The 22,483-nt window shown below is 36.7% G+C and overlaps 1 protein-coding gene across 1 annotated transcript; it reads right to left on the bottom strand.

Moving 5' to 3' along the window:
• Positions 1-18,859: 18,859 nt before the first annotated feature.
• LOC149588010 (uncharacterized) lies at positions 18,860-21,027 on the bottom strand. The gene is made up of 7 exons (XM_089863210.1): positions 20,599-21,027; positions 20,409-20,543; positions 20,243-20,353; positions 20,112-20,177; positions 19,983-20,048; positions 18,984-19,919; positions 18,860-18,874 (listed from the first exon to the last, which is right to left on the bottom strand). Exons 1-7 carry the CDS (start codon positions 20,875-20,877, stop codon positions 18,860-18,862), a joined length of 1,608 nt encoding a protein of 535 aa, XP_089719336.1. The 5' UTR covers positions 20,878-21,027.
• Between the last annotated feature and the right edge of the window lie 1,456 nt (positions 21,028-22,483).

The following is a 22,483-nucleotide window of genomic DNA, read 5'->3' as shown; positions in this document are numbered from 1 at the left end:
TAATTTTTATCTTAATTGAGATGAGAGGAGGTTTATTAAAACTACGAGATAAAATGAGCAGTGAGAGGAGTGAAAAGTTACTATGATGTTTTGTTTGGGAAAGGAGCGAGGTTTACTGGAAAGGCCTACTATGGAAAACCAGTTGGAGTGAGCTGCTCGGTCCCTGCTAAAACAAATTGAGGAGTGGGAGTGGGAGAGGCTGGGGGTTCGCCCATGTCTGGTTCTGACCCTGAAACGTCACACCCTTCTATTTCTTACTGGAGTTACATCCCCCTAACGGTTGGAAACAGTATTCTACGCGCAAAATGCCAACCAGAGAGGGGCTGCGTGACGTCAGACTATCTCTTCCCCCTAGCCAGTTGTTAGCTCCCTATTGGCGAGTAAAGGTCCATTCACACGAAAACATTTTGAACTCGTTTTAGTTACGACCCTTCTTTGGACACTTTTAGATTGTGGGCCAAGGTCTGTTCACGGGATCATTTTGCATTGTTTTTATAGGACCTATTTTTGGACAGGTATTGATTGCTAGTAAAGGTCCATTTACACTGAAATTTGGTTTTTATTGATTTACCGGCGGATAAAAGTCATTGGTTAGAAAGATGGATGCGCACTGTAAAGTATAAGAAGGGGTAAAGTTATGATGATATGCAATTTCAAAGGATCATATAATTCAAAATAAGTCCTTTGCAATAACGTATCATTCTGTTCTCTCTCTGAACATTATCCGTTCCAGTACTAAATCAATAAAAGTAAAGGTCCATTTTTGACGTTAGCATACTTTATTTTTGCCAGACCTTTCAGAACCTCTCCGAGTCGAGGCAAATATCTCGAAAGACCCTACTACTCGCTCTTTATCAACTACTAGAAGAAAAGCCCGTTCTAATGATGGCTAAAATTGAATCTAAGCCCATCCTTTACTAAAACTTTGGTATAAGACGGCAAATCGACTACCCAAAGCACTAATTGCGTGTTAGGCTTAGGGCAGGTTTTCTCAGTCAGGTTGCCGTAGTCTCACTCAAAACCTATTCTAAAAGTAACTAAGCCTAAATCTAACCTTACTTGAGGGTCATAAGTTTATAAGATATGTTCCATAAGTATGTCACTACCCATACTTCGTAATGTTAGAGGCTTAATGAGAGCTACCCTTACAAAAATCTTCTTAAGAACTCTTAAGAAAATTCCTTGGGAAATTTCTTTGGAAATCCTTAAGGCGTTCTTTAGGAAATTGGGGAATATTGGCCTCTTTTTCTTTGGAAATTACTTTGGAAATATCTTTGGAATTTTCTTGGGAAATATCTTTGGAATTTCCTTGCGAAATATCTTTGGAATTTTCTTGCGAAATATCTTTGGAATTTTCTTGGGAAATATCTTTGGAATTTTCTTGGGAAATATCTTTGGAATTTTCTTGGGAAATATCTTTGGAATTTTCTTGGGAAATATCTTTGGAATTTTCTTGGGAAATATCTTTGGAATTTTCTTGGGAAATATCTTTGGAATTTTCTTGGGAAATATCTTTGGAATGTTCTTGGGAAATATCTTTGGAATTTCCTTGGGAAATATCTTTGGAATTTCCTTGGGAAATATCTTTGGAATTTCCTTGGGAAATATCTTTGGAATTTTCTTGGGAAATATCTTTGGAATTTTCTTGGGAAATATCTTTGGAATTATCTTGGGAAATATCTTTGGAATTCTCTTGGGAAATATCTTTGGAATGTTCTTGGGTAATATCTTTGGAATTTTCTTGGGAAATATATAGAGAAGTGGGTAAATTAATTTAGCCACTTGAAACGAGGATAGTTCTTACATGCAGAACCATATCCCAATACAGGAAGTGTAGTTCTTATACGCTGAACTACACCCCTTATAGAGAGGGAAGTTCTCGCATGCAGAGTGAAGTTGCTTTAAAAGTCAGACATTTAATCGACTTATTAAAAACATCCGTAAACGGCAGAAAGTTTTAAACCTTGTGCAATTGTATGGGGTACTAAGTGGGTTTTGGAGGCTTTAACGGCCAAGCAGTAGATACAGACGTCGTTGTTAAATTTAATAATGTATATTCACTGAGAGTTTTTCGAGTATCAGAAACGCGTTTAACCTAATTTCCTCTACAATGTTTTTAAAAAATATTTATTTTGGACTCTAATTACGCTCGAAATAAAGATAAAACATGCCATAAGAGAATTAAGCAAAAATTCCGACTGACAGCTTAGATTCCCTGTAAATCTAAACATAACGATTTTAATTACTCTTATTTTACTTTTAATCTATTTTATCCTTTACATAAACACCTCACGGATTATTGAAGGCAAAAAAATAGGTAAATGTAACATTCCATTTGAGCGCTTGCCTAGCCTTAGCTACGGGACAAGCCTTCGTGAAACGTTTTTAATTTTTTTAACCATCAAGTTAATGTCTATCTAGGAAAACTTTAGCTAAACAATTTGGGTAAAAATATTTTGAGATAATTATATGTAAAGCATAATTGCAATATATCTGGTCCTTTGAAATTAATCTCTTGAATTCCTAACGAATTTCATTGGAAGATAAACCCTAGATCTTCTCTGGAAAACCAACCCTAGAGCTTCATTGGACATTTATCTCAAAAATGCTAACGAATTTCTTTTGGAAATAAACCATGGACCTTCTTTGGAAATTGATCTGAAGAATTCTAAAGAATTTCGTTGGAAAATATTCCCTAGACATTCTTTGGAAATTTATCTCAAGCATTTCTAAAGAACTTCTTTGGAAAACAACCCCTAGACCTACTTTGGAAATTTATCCCTAGAATTCCTAAATAATTTCGTTACAAAATAATACCAAGAAATTCTTTGGAAATTTATCTCTAGACTTCCAAAAGAATTTCTTTAGAAAGTAATCCCAAGACAGTCTTTGGAAATTTATCTCTAGAATTCCTAAAGAATTTCTTTAGAAAATAGTCCCTAGACCTTCTTAGGAAATTCATCTTTAGAATTCCTAAAGAGTTTCTTTAGAAAATAGTCCCAAGACATTCTTTGGAAATTTATCTCCAGAATTCCTAAAGAATTTCTTTAGAAAATAATCCCTAGACCTTCTTAGGAAATTTATCTTTAGAATTCCTAACGAATTTCTTTAGAAAATAATCCCAAGACATTCTTTGGAAATTTATCTCTAGAATTCCTAACGAATTTCTTTAGAAAATAATCCCAAGACATTCTTTGGAAATTTATCTCTAGAATACCTAAAGAATTTCTTTAGAAAATAATCCCTAGACCTTCTGGTGGTCGCCCGTTTCCGCACAGTTTTATTTTTCACACCTTAAAAACCTATAGCCCGTTTCCGCTCAATTTTTCATAACCCATTTCCGCACAGTTTGCAAAAAAATATTTTCTTGTTGATTACATTTTAAAAGATTTAACTTATGCCGCTGACCAATTGGACCAAAAATAGCCAAAATGTGAGGTTTTTTGATTATAAAATTGTCGATAGACCGTATATGGAATTACAAAATGCTCCTTTTACTTCTATTTTTCAACAAAAAACATACTTGGTTTAATGCCTACGTCTATAAATCCATTTTCTATATCAATAGTGATATTACAATGGTCAAATCACAAGTTTAGTAGCATGCCTCTATTGTAGCATAACTTAACCCTAACTTAACCAAAACCGAACCTAACCTAATCAACAAGAAAATAAAAATGTTTTTTTTGGCAAAGTGTGCGGAAATGGGTTATGGTAAAAAATGGTGAACTAAAATTTCTATGTAAAAACTGTGCGGAAATGGGCCATGAAAAGTGTGCGGAATTGGGCTATGATTTTCGAAAATTGTGCGGAAATGGGCATCCTCGGACCTTCTTAGGAAATTTATCCTTAGAATTCCTAAAGAATTTCTTTAGAAAATAATCCCTAGACCTTCTTAGGAAATTTATCTTTAGAATTCCTAAAGATTTTCTTTAGAAAATAATCCCAAGCCATTCTTTGGAAATTTATCTCAAGAATTCTTTAGGAAATTCCATGGAAGTCTTTGGAAATAGTTTCTTTGGAAAATGATCCCAAGGGCTCCGTAGGGTTCCAAAGAAATTCCTTTAGAACTCTTAAGAAGATTTTTGTAAGGGTAGTTCAAGAACGACGTGAGAATTGACTACACTCGGTTTTGAAGTCCATCCTCCTCTTTTGTCTGTACTAAGCCTTTGAGAGCGCCTCACTAGGCGTCGCTTTACGAGAATCTATGACGTTTCACCTACGTCACTTCATTAACGAGTGACACACTTATGGAACATATCTTATAAACTTATGCTTGAACTAAGAAAAGTGGAGAGTCAGGTTTCCGCAATTCCGAGGGTCCATGAAGCCGTGTATTTTGGAAAAATATACTGGGGCTCCCCAAGCCTTGGCCACCATTTCCGTGAAACACAAATCACAATGCTTTGAAATTACATTAATTTTCGCTAAATCTATTTGTTTTTGAATTTATTTAAATTCCTCGCCGACGGCGATTTTCATTTTTCCGATCCGTGATTTGAAGAACTAGGGGTTTAAACTATAAATACACGGGGAAAGTCGCGTTAGGGTGAAATCTGAATCATCCCCAGGCAATAAAGTTTCAAATGGGAAGAAAACAAAAGGGGCATTGACACTGTTATAAATTGAAGTAGTAGTTTATTTATTTTATACATGAACCCATTGTAACAAACTTTTCGATTTTATGAACGATCCCTTTAACAAGCGAGAAGAGATTTTAAAGAAAATATACTTCTTTTAACAAATAAGCCATGGATGGATAAACACATGAGTCAGACCACCAAGTAAGTTTCTACCTCTACAGGGTGTTTGTGAAAGGTCCATCAATAATGAATGGGCGTATTTATTGGGCCATTTCGAGTCGAAAATGTTCTATGACATTTTTCCGTCCAGGCCACTGTTTTCAAGTTATGATTGGAGTAATTTATGGATGACCCCTTAAATTTAATTATGAAATTGAAAGACAGCGCTAATTTAATGAAGGGGTCATCCCTAAAATATTCAAATCATAACTCGAAAACCGTGGCTCGGACGGCAAAATGTCATAGAACATTTTCGACTCAAAATGGCCCAATAAATACGCCCTTTCATTATTGATGGACTTTTCACAAACACCCTGTATACTGAGGCTAATCCCCTAGCATTAACAGTACAAAAATCTCTCTTCTCGCTTCTCCCCTCCCTTTTCAAAAGGTAAAAATCAGAACCTTACAAGAACTCCAACGAGTAACATGTACTCATTTTCATCATTATAACTTTTATTAAACTTTATTATCTAAAACAGAAGTGTCTTTAATTTACTAGCTGTTAATTATATCGAACAGATTTCTTAAACAGTCGTGATAAACTAGAATATTTAAATAGAATTTAATCGAACCCTTGCGGATTAAAACGTAAAAATAGAACATACATAAGTTAAGATTCGGACTTCATTGCGTATCAACGGCTCTGAAGGACATCCAAAGTATATGACTGGACATGATGAAACCTGGACCCAAATTTCAATAAGAACAACTTGAGACCATTTGGATGGAAATTTGTGGAATAGACTAATTTAAGTGAAATTACAATGGATATCAAATTAAAACAACAATTTGAAGACTGGCAATCTTGTGAAAAGAACCATTTTGAATTTTGCAAAAAGAACTTTTCGCCAATTTTAAGCAAACATAAACACTCGACAACCGTACAAAGTCACAATAAAACTGCGTCAAGCAGAGCAAGGAAAGGTGTTTTTACACCGTTGCCAGAAAAACTGAGGTATTCGAAAGTGCAAATGATCTGTGTCCATTATGGCGAGTATAATTCGAAAGCGACGGGCAAAAGAAAATCATCAACCTTCACGAACTCTTGTCCCGCTCACGTAACATACTCGGCTAGCGCAAAATTTCAATCCCTCTATGTTTCGTCACTGAACTTAAGTCACAATCATGAGATTGGACCACAGTTATACGAAAAGTACCCTGCGAATAGGGCCCTGCGTAAGGCCACTTTCGAACAAAAAGCAAACGTGAAAGATTTCGTAAAAGTCCGAGGTGACAACAAGCTCATCCTAGGAGAAGTCCGATCCGAAACAGGTCGCTATGAAATCCCGAAATCGCTTCAAAACTTCAAAGCTAAGCATTTGAAGAAAGACCAGATAACAGCGGATTCTGCACAGAGGTTAATTTTGCAGTTAGAGAGAGACCAAAAGGACGACCCGGAAATGGTAAATTTTTATTTCATTGCTTTTTTGAGAGAAAAGTAATTCCTGAATACGATCATATTATTTTCAAAGCTAGTGCTACATTAAAGGGAGGGGGAAGTGGAAAATGAAGTGATTTTTAATCGATTCCTCTACTAGTTATAAGACCTAACTGAAACATTTCGGAAATATCTCCGAACGATTTTAAAAATCTAAATAGATTCAGATTTCGTCAACAGTTTAAAACTGGCACCTTCGACCAACGCCCTGCCTTCCAGTGAACAAAACTTTCAAGTCACGCTCAATGTCGTGTGCTACGGTTATCACATCTTGCGCAATATTTATCATATCTCGTGGTAAATAATGCTGGAAATACAGCGTGCCACGTAAATTTTGTTAACTAGAAGGCAAGGCGTTGCACGATTGGTCGAAGGTGAGCTTTAAATCATTGACGAAATCTGAATATATTTTGATTTTTAAAATCATTCAGAGATATTTCCTGGATGTTTCACTATGCAGATAGGTCTTATAAATAGTAGAAGCATCGATTAAAAGTCACTTTAATTTCCACATCACTCTGCCTTTAAAGCAAAGCGCGGGTCACATGATGCCCCTATAAGGTGACTTCCCTCGTTTTAGCTTAACAAAGGCACGGTTCACTTGTGGGCGGGATTTATAAGGAAATTATAAGTCCCGCCTACTAGCCAAGCTAAACACGTAATTCAGAGGAAAAGTCACCTTGTAGGGGCTTCGCTGGACCCTCGCTATGCTTTAAAAGGAGGGTGAAAAGGAAAATAAAGAGATTTTTAATAAATGTTTCTACTTTCCTTTTCACCCTCCCTTTAATAGAGGTTCCGCGTTACGGGGGAGGAATTGACTAAAATTTACTAAGTTTGCTCTTCATATCCCAATTTAGTAAAACCTCTGTCACAAATACATAATTTTACAACTGGTTAAAACTTGAAATAACTATGTTTACTTATTTACTCGAAAAAGGTTGTCGAAGTGTCAATAGAACCTTCTACCAATTTCTTGGAGTCAGTAATGGGCAAATCTCGAAGCACTTCATATATATATATAAGCATAAAGCATTTAAAATACTTTAAAATGCGAAGTGTGAAGACAAATACGTCGAAGCTACAAGCTTCTTCACAAGACTAAACCTACATAATAGCACTAAACATTTTACTTAAAGCAAACAACGCTTCGCCAGTTTTAGCTGCTTTGAACAAAACAGGTTTAAGGTTCACGAAGCATTCAGTAGCCAAAGCACAAGGCCATAGGTGATAGGGTCCTTTCTGGCGAATATCGAAGCATTTTGGAAACTACGTACAGTGCTTCACGGTCAAAAAGGCATAGAACCCTTCTTAGGCAATTCCCTAGGTGTAACATAATAATCTGAGTTTCACATAGATATAAACAAACCACGCTTTCGTTTACCCAACAGTCATTGTCAAAAAAAATTTATAGTGACTTCATAATCAGAAATAGGCAAGCTAGCTAGCCCTTAAAATATATATGCGTCATTATACTTGAAATCTAAAAAACTTGAGCCAGCAACCCATGTGTTTTAAACGGAATTCAAACAGAATTAATAACGCGGTTGTTTTTTATTGAATTCAGTATCATAAAGCCAACACAGTCGATTACATCACCCTGTTGCTTTTGATGAAGATATTTTTTAAGCTCTAAATTGTAGAATGTAGACAATTTCTCGAAAATTTTGAACTGTTTTAACACTTTCGTATCGAGTGTTCTGTGATATCGTTTCGCCTTAGTAGAACCGCAAGGGATCAGTGAACGCTTATCCACGGCATTACACGGACGTCGTCAGGTACTTATGATTTGAAATATTTTACCTTAAATATACTTAACGTTGAAAACCAAGCCTTATTTTACAAATTGAACGTTTCATGCTATATAATCGAGATCACTGAGTCAAAAGACTGGTCTCACGTCTTTTTCCAAATACCATTTTGCCTTTGACAAGCTGCTTTGCGATAGTAATACGATTTATATGGCGCCAGTGTTGTTTATTCATACAAACTCAAGTGGCATATCTGAATGTCTACGTTAAATGTTAAGATTTGGAAGACATATTTATGATCGTCCACTATCGATCTTAAAGAGTATGGGAACACCATATGCACAAAGTAAAGCGCCGGGCCAGTGGATCCCCTACAAGGTCACTTTATGAACTCCAGTTTTTACTTGGCGTAAGCCGGAGGCTTTTGTAAGCGAGATTTCGAAGTGCTGAAATCGCGCCCACTAGCCATCGCCAAGCTAAAACCGGAGTTCAAAAAGAAAGTCAACTTGTAGGGGATCCACTGGACCCGCGCTTTGCTTTGTAGGATATATTTAAATACAAATGTACTTAATTAACGTGTTTAGTGTGTCGAGAATTGAGTTAGTTTTGTTACATATATTGTTTATATTCAACGTTTTAAAGCTCATGTTTCGAAAATTTTCGTGTCATTTAATAAGTCCAACTAAATAGTATAGGATATTTTAAATTTAAACAGAAAAATAGTTCTGCGAATAATAGTAGACTCGAAAACTACACTAAGCCTTGCCTAGGTATCAGCGGTATCCCGATTCCCGAGCCGCCGGCGGCTGAGCTCGCCGTAGCCGCGGGAATAGAAAACATTACTCGTAAAAAACAGATACACACGACGTCTTAAATAGTCCAAGCAAAAGCTACCGAGATTGATAAGATCTTTGTTTCTTACTCCCAAATAATCTTTCGTATTGTAAATAGTTTTATCTGAAGAATATTTTAGACACCATACTCAGTCTTTATAGTAGTTCCCTAATTTATATGCCTTGTAAATTGGTTCTTAAGGCGGAAGGATACGAAAAAGCCGCGTTACCGAATTTTGTTCCTCCGCGTAAGGGGAGGCTCTTTCCTAGGAGCTTAATTAGAGAATATCGTGTAGCTCACCCAGGCACATGTTACGTACTTCATGTGTAAATCCTAATCGGCTTCTGCTATCATGAATTCAATTATACACTGAACCAAATGGCCCACTCGGTTTGACAATCACATGTTTTAATTAAAATAATTCTGTTAGTAAAACAAATCAATTGTCCTCCTAGCATGGCTCATTCTGGGGCAAATACTGAAGAAGAGCTTAAAGGGACAGAGTAAACGGCGGGACTACCTAATGACGGTCATAACGTATCTCGAGTGGGAAGCAGTGGGTTAAATATCACTAATGATGCCAGATTTTCTCACATTATAAGACATGAACAGTTTCTGGAAAAGTTCATGGCTGGGAAGTTTGGTACCAGCATTTTACATGAACATTTTACATACTTGAATAGTATTCCGAACGGGGAAAATTTGCCCTCTAGGAAGGTAGTGCTCGAATGTAAGCACTGTGGGGCCACAAAATATGGAGATAACTCGAGCAATTTTGATCGACACATCAACGTTAGTATTTTGTTAGGCAAATTGAGTTTTAAAGTATATATTAGCATTTAATGCTATTTTTCTGTACACTCAAAGAAAATGCACCCTACCAAAAAATTAAAATCTAAGCTTAAGAAAAGACCGCTAGACGAGTTTTTAAACTTGCCTATCAGCATTGCTAAGAAAAAAAGGGTCGCAAAAGTAGCTAGAACCTCGATACAACAACGTCATTTTAAAGAGTTCCTGGTGGATCTGGTCACAGTGGATGGACTTCCTTTTAGTATCACCGAAGGCTGGGCAATGCGCCGTATGATTGAGTATTATGTGCCACAAATCAATTTACCGTCGAGAAGGACACTGGTGAGAGACCTGGAGAAAGCAGTAAATGGCATCAATGGTCGCATTAAAGAGGTAATGAAGTCAGTTCCAGCGAAGACCTTACACTTGACCCTAGACTTGTGGAGCAGCCGGAATCGTGAATCAGTGTTGTGTGTACGTGGGCATTTCATAAACGACGAGTGGGCCTTTCAAAATGCCTTGTTAGGGTTTGAACGATTTTCAGGCAGACATACCGGTGAAAGTATTTTAGCGAACGTGAAGGGTATCTTAAGAGGCGCTGGGATTAACATCGGACAGGTAAGTATAGCTACGTTTAAATATTCCAGTTGAGTAACACTTGGGAAATCCTCAGATCATGTGCATATGCGCGGATAATGCCTCAAACATGATCAAAGCGTTCAACCTCAATTCATTGTTTGAAGACGAATGGTTGCTTCACATTCAGTCGGGAGCCATCTTTGCTTTGGAGGCGCAGGAAGACGAGGAAGGTGATACACCTGAACATCTTGATTACGGTCAATGCTCTTTAACAGTTCATAAAAAGTTTTAGCATCTAGTATCTCTAGTTAGACACATAGACTGAGAAGATCGTTTTGTTGACAACGTTCATGTGAGACATTGTCAAATGCAGATGTTAAGTAGGCTGCAGAGATCTATTGGAAACCAATTCGATTACTTTCTTGACATTGATTTGTTATAATCTTTCAAACGGTGTAAACGTATTTATTTGAAACTTATAACGTTTGGAATGCTCAAATTATAGAATGTATGTTGGCTTACAATTTAATCGACTAGATTATTAGACTTTTTGCAGCTAGATTGGGCTGTTACTTAATTTCTAAGTACGATTAGCACTTTTTATGACTAAAAAATATTCAAAATTGCAATCCAACACTAAAAGTTAATAACTACTTCAATTACAAAAACAGAACTTGAAATGTTTTATTTCTACTACGCTTGACGACTAGTTTTGTGTCGATACAGAGGCATCATGACCTGATGATATCTCTGTAGAGGTACGAAACTAGTCGTCACGCTTGGAAAAATTACATTTTGTTTCGTTTTCTTTTTGGAACTAAGAGTTTTGTTTAATTAAAGTAGAATTTAATTGTTTTATTGCTTCTTACTATATGGTCCATAAAATTACATTGTGACACTTGTTAAGGCTCCGAAAGTCAAAGTGTTCTTCTCTGGATTCAGTGTTTTCAATAAACACTTACTGTGTCTCACTTAAGATATAGTTAAAAGTATTCATGGTGTTTCTAAAAGGTCCGGAAGAAATCAAGGATGTTGTTCGATGGGTCAAACTGAGTGAAAAATGTCTATGGACTTTTAGTCTAACGTGCTCCTTTGCGACGTTATGGGCCCTTGAAAATAGGCCTTAGAACAACGTAAATCGTCCAAATAGTGGAGGTAGAATTGTACCATTGACCAAATTGTTGTCCAATTTATGCATAAGCAAATGACCGAGATATAAGAGAAATAATAAGGTTGTTAACTACTAGCAAAGGTGCATAAACGTGTGCAACGGTCTTAAACTATGACCAGCTAAATGGAGAGCATTTCATTAAGAAGCGGTACGTAAACATTTCAAGTAAGACACTAAACTTTGGCCAGAACTACTTGACCTCAATGTATGGCTTTACTACGTTTTCGTTTTAGATGTTCACAGAGAAGATTAAATGTGACAAGAAACCATCAAGTACCATAATGTTAATTTCATAATTAAACGGAATCAGGAAGTAATTACAAAAAGGGTTCGAAATGCTTTCCGTCGGCGTTGATACAAACTTGGGCGCGTCGAATAAATGACTGTCTAACCCGTTCGAAAATCCCTGGAGTGTTGCGTATGGCTTCGCAGGCATCAATAATCCTTCTTCGTAGGTCATCCACGTCTCGCACTTCACGTTCATAAACTAAGTCCTAAGAAAGAAATCCCAAGGGTTTAGGTCCGGAGATCTGGCAGGCCACGCAACCGTTCCACCACGGCCTATCCACCTCAAAGGGAACGTTTCATTAAGATGGCCCTAACTAGGAGGAAAAAATGCGGTGGTGCAAACCACATGTCTCGTTGCATAGCCAATGGTACGTCAGATGATGACCTACGAAGAAGGATTATTGATGCCTGCGAAGCCATACGCAACACTTCAGGGATTTTCGAACGGGTTAGACAGTCATTTATTCGACGCGCCCAAGTTTGTATCAACGCCGACGGAAAGCATTTCGAACCCTTTTTGTAATTACTTCCTGATTCCGTTTAATTATGAAATTAACATTATGGTACTTGATGGTTTCTTGTCACATTTAATCTTCTCTGTGAACATCTAAAACGAAAACGTAGTAAAGCCATACATTGAGGTCAAGTAGTTCTGGCCAAAGTTTAGTGCCTTACTTGAAATGTTTACGTACCGCTTCTTAATGAAATGCTCTCCATTTAGCTGGTCATAGTTTAAGACCGTTGCACACGTTTATGCACCTTTGCTAGTAGTTAACAACCTTATTATTTCTCTTATATCTCGCTCATTTGCCTATGCATAAATTGGACAACAATTTGGTCAATGGTACAATTGTACCTCCACTATTCGGACGATTTACGTTGTTCTAAGGCCTATTTTCAAGGGCCCATAACGTCGCAACGAAGCACGTTAGACTAAAGGTCCATAGACATTTTTCACTCAGTTTGACCCAACGATCAACCTCCTTGATTTCTTCCAGACCTTTTAGGAACACCCTGTGTATGCCTCATTCGTAACATTGTGCATAATTGTGCCTCTTTTACAGAGTTTTGGAGCTCCATGAATACCATATTAGGTGTAGAGTCTGTTGGGCATATCGTGGATTCCGAATTTGCAGATGACGACACGTCAGAGGAGTTAAATGTTGTACCTGATCCTTCTTGGAAGCGTAAAGGCTGTGTGGCTCATTCGCTACAACTAGTAATCAACGCCAGTATTAAAAAGGACGCTGATGCCACTGCTTTTATTAAAACCATTAATGATATTATTGGCTTTTTTCGTAAATCACTTATTTGGACAGAAGAATTAAAGAAACGAACTGACGGTAGGGACTTAATTCCTCTTGGTGGAACTAGATGGAATGTTCTGTTTTACGCCATTGAGCGTATATCTGAGGTATATCTTAATAGGAAACGTTATCTTCTTTTGTTTTGAGTAGCTTCGTAAAACAGAATAGCCTCATAAACTCAGCAACTATGGCACATTATGTTTTTCCAAGCTGCTTAATGATAATATAATGAACGTATGATGTTGCAACATGTAAGTCTCGTTTAATTAATTAGCCAAACATGATTGCTGCTGTCAAAGCCGTTATCATCAAGGCAAAGAAAGAAAGGGACCTTTCGATTGATTTTCCCACCCTTCACACTGGCATGGTTGAAGAGGCTGAAGAGATGCTGCATTTACTAAAACCTCTAAAGGACACAACAGATCGACTCCAATCTAACGGTATAATAGCACCTGAAATAATCGGGGAACTACTTCAGGCCTTCGACAAGGTCTATGAATGCCGAGCAATTCACTTTAACTTAATGCGTGACGAAATTCTCAATCAAATGGAAACAAGGTTCAGCAATACTGTTTTGGACGTGGACTTTGTGACAAGCACATTGCTAGATCCAAGGCAAAAGCTAGCACCATTTGATGGTAGCTATCCTAAAAAATGCAGATTGCAATCTTTTTATTTTCGCTGTTGCACATTACCGTAGCTAACTGCAATTGTTGAGTTTATTAAAACGACGCAATCTTGATCCTATATTGCTTTGTTTGCAGAATACTTCAGTAACCCTTCCTGGGGTGAGCGTTATCAACGAATAAAATGCCCAATGAAGAGCAAAGCCAAAGATATAGTATCAACCTTACTTTTAAAGGAAAGTAATGTGCGTACAGCCGTGGATGCGCAGGTTTCCAAAAAGCGGTCAGGGAAACTAGGCTACTTGACACGTGTTCCGTCACCCATGGCTCCCAATGGCCCAGCTAAAGAACTTGACATTTATCTCGCGGAAGATCTTCTTAGATATCCATCAGCCGATGAAGATGACGACGGTATTCCAGAATCGCAGGCCATCCTTGACTACTGGCGCGATAACGCAAAAAGATTTCCTCACCTTTCCAATCTCGCCAGGTGCTACTTGTCCATTCCAATTAGTTCTGCTGATGTTGAAAGATCATTTAGTATGGCGGGAAATTATCAAAGAGCGAGAAGGGCAAATCTGTCATTGAAACACGTTGCAAACATCTTGACGTATACGGAATATCGAACGGAGCAAATAAAATGCATGACAGACACGCAAATATGAACATGTCAAGAATTTCAATGACAATTGTTGGTTTAGTATAGAAGCGTCCTAACGTATTAAAATTAATCGGTCATTTTACACATTTTGTCTAACTAAATTAATATGGTACTAAAGTAAAATACTATTAACTCGAATTGCCTTTGTTCTGTTTTTATTTGACGAACTTAAGGTAATATTACTTGAAATATTGAATTTCTGTAAAATGTCAAGAATATTTCTCTCAACCGCAAAATCCATGGAAATGTTTTCCTTTTCCTTTTCTAAAAGAATATGATATCTGCGTCATTGAACATTCACATAAAATACACGAAGCATTTTAGAGGAAAAGAACAATGCTTCGCGCTTGCTTCGAAGCAAACGCGCCGCGAGTACAGATGAGATTCCGTAATGTAAAGATATGTACCGAAAAACTTTACCTCATTCACACTCTAAACATGAAGTACATAACGTTTTCTATGTTTCGTTGAAGTTCAACAGTAAATTTCATAAAAACTAAAACGGTTCGTTAGATAAATGTTATTATCTTTCCAAATATTCTATCTTCAACTAAGAAACTACTTTCCCAAAAGGGGGTACATATTTATTTAACCTTCTGAAGATAATAATAGTTTTGCCTTTATAAAAGTAAGACATTCTGAAATGTTTGTTTTGCTCATATTTAAAATTATGTTTTTTTCGAAAAGCAAATATTGTTAAATGTACATTTTGCGAATTCGCCCGTCACTGCTTGGAGTTCGTATTTTGGCAAAGTGGTCGCATGAGGGAAGTCTACAAGAAATATCCAGAACACATGTTATGTGATGCGACATTTAATCTAAACCGATGTGGAATGCCTCTGTACATCATTATGATTGTTGATGGCAATATGCAAAGCGAAATTGTAGGGTTGTGCCTTACAAAAAATTGCAAGAAGGATTATGTCCTAAAGCTTTTTGAGACACTTCGCAAAAATAATGATAGCTGGAAAAATACTAGAACAATCATGGTCGACAAAGACCTTAGTGAAATTAATGTGTTAAGAGAACTTTTTCCGCGAGCTTTTATCGAAATATGCCTTTTTCACGTGTTAAAAGCAATCAAATCAAAAATATCCAATCTTAGGATGACGTCAGCTGCCAGTTTAGCGGCTCGAGCGCACGCTCAAAAATTGGCCTATTCTTTCAGGGAAAGTACATTTAGAGAAAATGTCGAGGCTATGCTATGTGATGAGGAGCAGGGAGAGAAGGGAGATGCCGCGTGAATAGCGCGAGGTATCTCTCTTTTGGGTGGGGGAAGTAAATTTCCCAGCCAACGGGGGTAGCATCGCCCGGGCTACCGCGAGCTCTACTGCGCAAAATCCAAATTTTTTATCCGTTGTGACGTCGTTTGTTTATAAATTTAAAAACCAGTGGCGCGACTCACTAGAAAAGCAGGGAGAAATGGTTAACTACAAGAAGTGTTGTTATTTTGAGTGTAAGAGCCACTCAAAATTTGATCAAGATGTGACGTTTTTAATATTTCCGAAACCAAAGCGAAATAAAGAGCGTTGTTTAAAATGGATAGAAGCTTCTGGTAATCCAAAATTAACATTGGAAACCATAAATCAAAGACACTATGTGTGCTCGAGACACTTTATGGGTGGTCCTGAACCCGTTAAAGGATATCTTAATGCCAAAGTAAGTAAATTATATAATTTTATTATGAATTTATTATTCAAAATGAAACGATTTTTAAAAGTAATGCTTTCGATATATAAATAACAGCCATATTATGGGGAAAATAACGAAAATGCACCCATGGATTTGTCCACATCGAAAGATTATCCACTACCTGTTAGCAACGTCAAAAAATCAATTAAACCACAAATTTATTTTGCCAAGAACTTTGCCTCAAGTGGTTAGCATTATATTGCATGGTTTTGGGTTTTCTATATTAGAACAATGATTATTTTAAAAATTTCTCCTAAATTCAGATTTCAATGCTGACTTTTTTCAAACGTACGGAAACAATTTGGTTGAAAAAACATGTGCTGACATGAAAGACGCACATCTTGAGGGAGAAAGTGTAGTGGATTTTATTCAGGATTTAAGTTCAGTGAAATTTAATTTAAGCGCTGAAGTTATTGAAACCCTGGCACTATTAAGTACTAAAAACATTAAAGACAAGGGTAGCTTCGTGATACATGCAAGACAACTCAGAGAAAAGCCAGTTCTAACTTTGCAGCTAATTTCCCTTTTTGGTAAATTAGATGGATTTAGAAAGATTGATTTAAAATCACAAGAGCTAGTAGTATTTAACTGGCTAAGAAGATTCATGGCTAACGTTTTATCTCAATGGGTGGCCTTGAAACCCAATGTTTTGGATTCTGAATTGAAAGGCAGAGAATTCCCTGTCTTGACTCTAAAAGAAATCCGTGATAAAGAAGATCAAGTAATTCATCACATTGGTGGCTACATTATGAGAAAAATTGCGAAGCGATATGAAGAACCAATGATCGTAGATTTGTTAGAAAACTGCATAGCAAAGGAAGGTTTCCAAAAAAAATCTTTCGCGGAGTGGACAAACTTAATAAGTAAAGGTGGGCTTCTTTCCCTAACCATTGAAGGATTCAAACTATTCAAAATGTTAGACCAATTTACAAAACCATTTTATGAAAACGTAAACAAAATTGAACAGTTGGTGGGTCAAAATAAAACACGCAAAGAAATGGTGATTGCTAGGCTTAAGGAAACAAATGTAATAAATCAATGGAATATAGAATGGGGAAGCAAAAACTTAGAGCACAGAGAAAGAGCAATGTCACTCGTTTTTGATACATTTATTAATTGCCGGGCATCAGCTTTGAGAAACTATACACAAATAAAATTTAACGAAGCTAATCATAAAGCTTTAGCAAAGAAAAAGAGCTTGAGAAGATTGTTGAAAGAAAGTTCCTTGTGTACATGCAAAGTGACATGCTACTGCAAGTCTGAACGAAGTTAATTTTACTTGTAGATTATAACTGTGATAAGAAATTAGTGAAACAGATTATAACTGTGATAAGAAATTAGTGAAACAGATTATAACTGTGATAAGAAATTAGTGAAACAGATTATAACTGTGATAAGAAATTAGTGAAACAGATTATAACTGTGATAAGAAATTAGTGAAACAGATTATAACTGTGATAAGAAATTAGTGAAACAGATTATAACTGTGATAAGAAATTAGTGAAACAGATTATAACTGTGATAAGAAATTAGTGAAACAAACTTTAAATGAAACCTGATTTTAATAGAAAATAAACTGAACAGTTGAGTTTATGTTTGATATTTAGTTGTATTTCCTTTTTTAGATACATTAATTAAAGGTTGCATTATTTTAAACTTTCGTTCATTGAAGCCTATATTAGAGAGATCTGGGTTTTGGTTGCAGCCACTTGAACGGCGTTGCATACCAAAATGTGCTTCTAGGGGATCTTGGTTGAAGACTCCAGTTAAAACAAATGGCGCTCCTTTGCTCAATAGATATTTGGTTGCTCCTATCACCGAGTGCACTAGAATTATTTGTCTAAAATTAAAATTCAAGTTATTAAGTTGTATGACTTTACCGGTTGTGTAAATTCCATCCAACGTTTCTCTACTAAGCTGCATTTTCTTTTTGGCTTCGGGCAAAACATCAGCTTTCTCAGCTTCATCTCTCCAATCGTTTAAATAGCCTAAAAAGTCGTCTTCAAGCCACTATTAAAAAAGGAAAATTAGGGACAAATTCAAACAGCTTTGTCGAATTTATTCCCTTATTATTACCTTAAAACGCCAGTCATCAATAGATGTAAAGGGCTCAATATCTGGATTTCTAGTTCGTTTCCCCTGAGCTACATTTCTAGAGTTAAGCATGTCAAAAAACCTGTTGAATAAGCGTTGGAATTTGACTGTTTGTGAAGCTTCATCCCCAATCAATTTTTCAACAGCTCCAGCTGCAGTTGCGCTTAGTATTTGTGTAGCCAACTTTACACGCATGGCGTTAAAAGATCCAAGTTCAATATGATCAAGAGTCAATTTTGGACAAAGCCGTAGAGACGACGAAGTATCTTTTTTGAACATTTCTTTGATATGGGCCCACAACAAATGCTTTCCATTTTTTGTTAATAGCCTTGTACTACTGCCAAAGTCACTATGGTACAAGCAATTACGAGTAGTTTTTATAAGGTGGGGTGGGTCAGAAATGTAATAGATAAATCTTGGCTCATTTAATGGAGCATAAAGGTTTTTGGCTTTATAGTTCACGGTTTCTTGATCTGAATCATCCGACACTGTACTTAGTTTAATATATCTTTGATTAATTGAAGATTTGTCGCAGACAACTGTCAAAACCTTGAAGCCATTGTTTTCTAACCTCTCTATCGCTTCGTCCATGATTGAGTGTAGCTCTTCAGCTTTCATCTCTTTGCATGGAAAATAGGCAAGAATATGTTTAAATTTAGTGGTCAACCCACGAACCATTAACGTCATAACATGGGAAGCTATCGGCAGGTCAGAAGAATCTTTTCCAATTTTTTTCTCTTCTTCAGCTTTCAATTTATTTCCTGCGTCGTTCAAATGAGTAAACCCGATGAATTCGCCCGTATTAGCCCGATACACTAGATCTTCTTTTATTTTCGTTTCGTCTACGATTAGAGAAAAGTATTTCTGGTACTCTTCTACTGCGTCTAAATCTATTTTTTGTTTCATCTCGTGGATAGCTTCACGCGTAAACCCACTTTCAGCCGAAAGTACTGAAGTATAAGTATAAAGTGTCCTTGGCGCTGGTAGCGGTAAGACTTGTCGAAATGCTTCATAAGTGCAATTAGACTTTGCTCTTAAATAGGAACACCACTTTATTATGACTGGATGCCACTTCTTTGGTGTTCTTTTGCCTTTTTTCAAAAGCTTGATTTGCTCCTTCATAAAAATTAGCAGAAAGTTTTCTCTACTGCAAAAAGGGTTATCGTCTATTATTTGCTCAAAAATGTCAGATCGTTTTTTGTTCAGAAGAAATTCAATCTTGCGACGAAGTTTTTTGATTTCTTTCTTTAACTTTTGGTTTTCAATTTTTTTCTTTCTCATCTCTTCCTGCTGTTCTTTCTTAGATAGATGGCGAAATATTTTGTTTTTATTAGCCTTCATAGTTTTTCTCTTTAATCTTTTATTAAGGGTTTCCCTTAAAATTCCACAATTAGCGCATCTCTTTGATCTAGAGGAGCTGCTAAAAAGTCCATCACAGCTAGTAGAATGCAAGACTTTAGTAAATCTATTCACATTCCCTTTTGTTAAGCTACAATCGAAGAAGACTTCATACTGTTTTTCAAAGAGCCCTGGACAAAGTCTATATGAGTCCAAAGATTTCAGAACTACAAACAACTGCTCTAATGTCTCCAGTCTCTTTGGAATGTACTTAAGAATGAGTTGGTCTGATATCGAAACTCCATAAATTCTAATTTCCATTTCTAAATTTTCATTGATTTCAATAGTTTGGCAGCCACTGTCTCTCAAACGATCATTGCTGTATATAAACAACGATTTTGAATGGGATGATTTTGTAAGGGTCCAGTTCATTTCTGCACTGAAGTTCATAATTTGAAATTCCCAAAAATTGGTGAAAAGATCTTTCAATCCACTTAATTTAGCAAATTCAACCTTAGGGTTTTGAGAGACATCAGTATCAATGTTCTCCTTTGGGTTGAAGATATAACAAATTAGTAAACATTTAAGTTACAAACAAACAGAACCACTTACAACCAAAAATGAAGTCTCAGGGTCTACAGCCTTAGGGTTTTGAGAGACATCAGTATCAATGTTCTCCTTTGGGTTGAAGATATAACAAATTAGTAAACATTTAAATTCCAAACAAACAGAACCACTTACAACCAAAAATGAAGTCTCAGGGTCTACGACCTTAGGGTTTTGAAAGACATCTGTATCAATGTTCTCCTTATTTTGTTCCAAATATGACTAATTAGTAAATATTTAAGTTCAAAACAAAAATAACCACTTACAACCAAATGTTCAATCTCAGGAGCTAATACTTGAAGATTCATAGCTACGTCAGTGTGTTCCAACACTTTAGAATCTTGTCTCTCAAGACCTAACTTTAGTCGCTTCGGGTGCTAAATTTATTTAATTATGTAAATACTTTAGATATAATAGAGTAGAAAAACTTACATTATGATATTCAGTCTCAACACCAATTAAACTATCTGTTTTTTTATGGTTGGGACTTAAAGTCAGATTAGAATTAGTAACTTCGGAAGATATATCAGCTCTCCCAGAAAACTCTGTTGGTTTTCTTCTTGGATCCTAAATAAACATAGATTATTTCTGATTTAAATGAGTACTTTAAGTAAATACTTACAATCATGTACAAAGTTTCGCTATAAACCATTGGGTCAGGGTGCTCCTCCGTTGGTCCTTCTCCACCAACAAAGTGTTCCGAACAAACATACCGATATCTATTTACTCTTTCCAAAGTAAGGAAATCAGGTCTTCCACACGCATTAATCCACCTTTTACACTTCTCTAATTGCGTTTTAGGTTTCGGAAAAGGAAAGAACTTTATACCAATCATATATTCCTTGTGTGCAAATCTAGAATGGTTTCTACAACCATTATAACAACAGGCTTTTTCTGGCATTATTCCGGGCCTTTGCGATGTTTAAATGGCGCGAACGGAATCGAAACCGGACGAGTAGCGACTATTCGTGATGTCACTTCGCGCATGCTCAATGATCCACCGAATGACCCAGGGAGAGAGAGAGAGAACATTGTATTTCATTCCCCCGTTTTCAACCCCTTCCCGCTAGATACGAGTTCTGTTAGCATTAGGCGGATCTCCCTTTCTCTCCCTGTGAGGAGCTAGCCAACTATCCTGAATTCGCAAAATATATGCAGGATAACTGGGTTGCAATAAAGGAAATGTGGGTTCAAGCATACAGGAGGCAACATTTCAATTTAGGAGAATCTACCAACAATCGACTAGAGTCGTACAACCAAAAAATTAAAGGAATTTGCAGGCGGAATGCAGCTCTAGACGACTTTTATAGCGATATGAAATTTTTTTGCGCATACACCGAAGACTTAAATGACCACGAAAAATTTGTCGCTAAAACCAAAGATAGATTCTCTTCTATCAAGTTCGATAAAGCAGAATTGGAAGATGTGGCCAGAGAAATTTACGAGAAAGTGGTTCCAGTCTTTTCAGATACAATTGTGCAAGAACTAAAGAGAGGCTTATCATGCAAAAGTAGTTGCAACGAAATAGAAAATTCTGATAGTATTTTGGTCCAAATAGAGAAGCTACCCGACGCAATTTCCAATGGAATGAATTGCACTTGCTCTACTTTTGTTACCAAAGAAATTCCTTGTAGACACATTTTTATCGTTCGGAAGCACTTGGGAAAGCCACTTTTCAATGAGAAAAACTTGCCGAAAAGATTGTCTAAGTCTAAATGGATGGAAGAACTGCAATTTAAAAGCACTGATCAAAAAAGAATGGTTTTCCAAAGCAGGCATCCTTCTAAACGAAATCAATGCAAAACGTCCCAAGGAAAGTATCGTGAGGCTGCACCAGTTCTAGAAACATTAGGAAATGTACTCTCTTCTTGCGGCCACGAAACATTTCAACGAAGGCTAAAAATTGTTAACAAGATCGCCAGTGCGTGGGCCGCAAGAAAATATGTTAAAATACTGGTAGACGAAAAGGAATTTGACCCAGATGAAAACACGGAAGATGAAGATACGGATGATGTAATGGATGTGGAGGAAGATGAAGAGACGGATGATGCAATGGATGCGGAGGAAAATGATAAAGACGGGGAGGGTGAAGTAAATGTGGGAGCCGATGAGGATGAAACAAGCAAACAAAGTGACTGTGATGAAAGTCATGATTCAAAAGAAGAAGACCTAGAAAAGGTGGGGAGTGATAAAAGCAACGGTGATAAAAGCCATGATTCAAGTGAAGATGACCAAGACAAGGTGGGCGTTGATAAAAGCATTTGTGATGAAAGTCATGATTCAAAAGAAGAAGACCTAGACAAGGTGGGCAGTGACAAAAGCATTAGTGATAAAAGTCCTGATTCAAGTACAAAGCACGAAGATGACAAGCAGGTCTTTAAAGCTAATTTAACAAGAAAAAACCTGGAAAGGGATTTTACAGAAATCGAAAAGGAGAGACACGAACACGATGCCATAAAAAACTTGCAGCAAATGAAAAAACCCTCGCAAAATTATGTGAAAGATGG

This window comes from Phalangium opilio, unplaced genomic scaffold, assembly GCF_054372755.1.
Source record: "Phalangium opilio isolate 3A_F unplaced genomic scaffold, DU_Popi_V2 ptg000810l_1, whole genome shotgun sequence".
Taxonomy (NCBI): Eukaryota; Metazoa; Arthropoda; class Arachnida; order Opiliones; family Phalangiidae; genus Phalangium; species Phalangium opilio.
Note: the sequence above shows the minus strand (reverse complement) of the source record. Positions and strands in the feature narration are given on the sequence as shown.

Bases quoted from the DNA above. Each gene is read 5' to 3' on its own strand.
- LOC149588010 (XM_089863210.1), bottom strand. From the start codon at position 20,877: ATGCCAGAAAAAGCCTGTTGTTATAATGGTTGTAGAAACCATTCTAGA. The intron at 20,354-20,408 runs GTAAGTTTTTCT...AAATAAATTTAG, and splicing joins TTGAGACTGAATATCATAAT to CACCCGAAGCGACTAAAGTT. The intron at 20,178-20,242 runs GTAAGTGGTTAT...GAACAAAATAAG, and splicing joins CTGAGATTGAACATTTGGTT to GAGAACATTGATACAGATGT.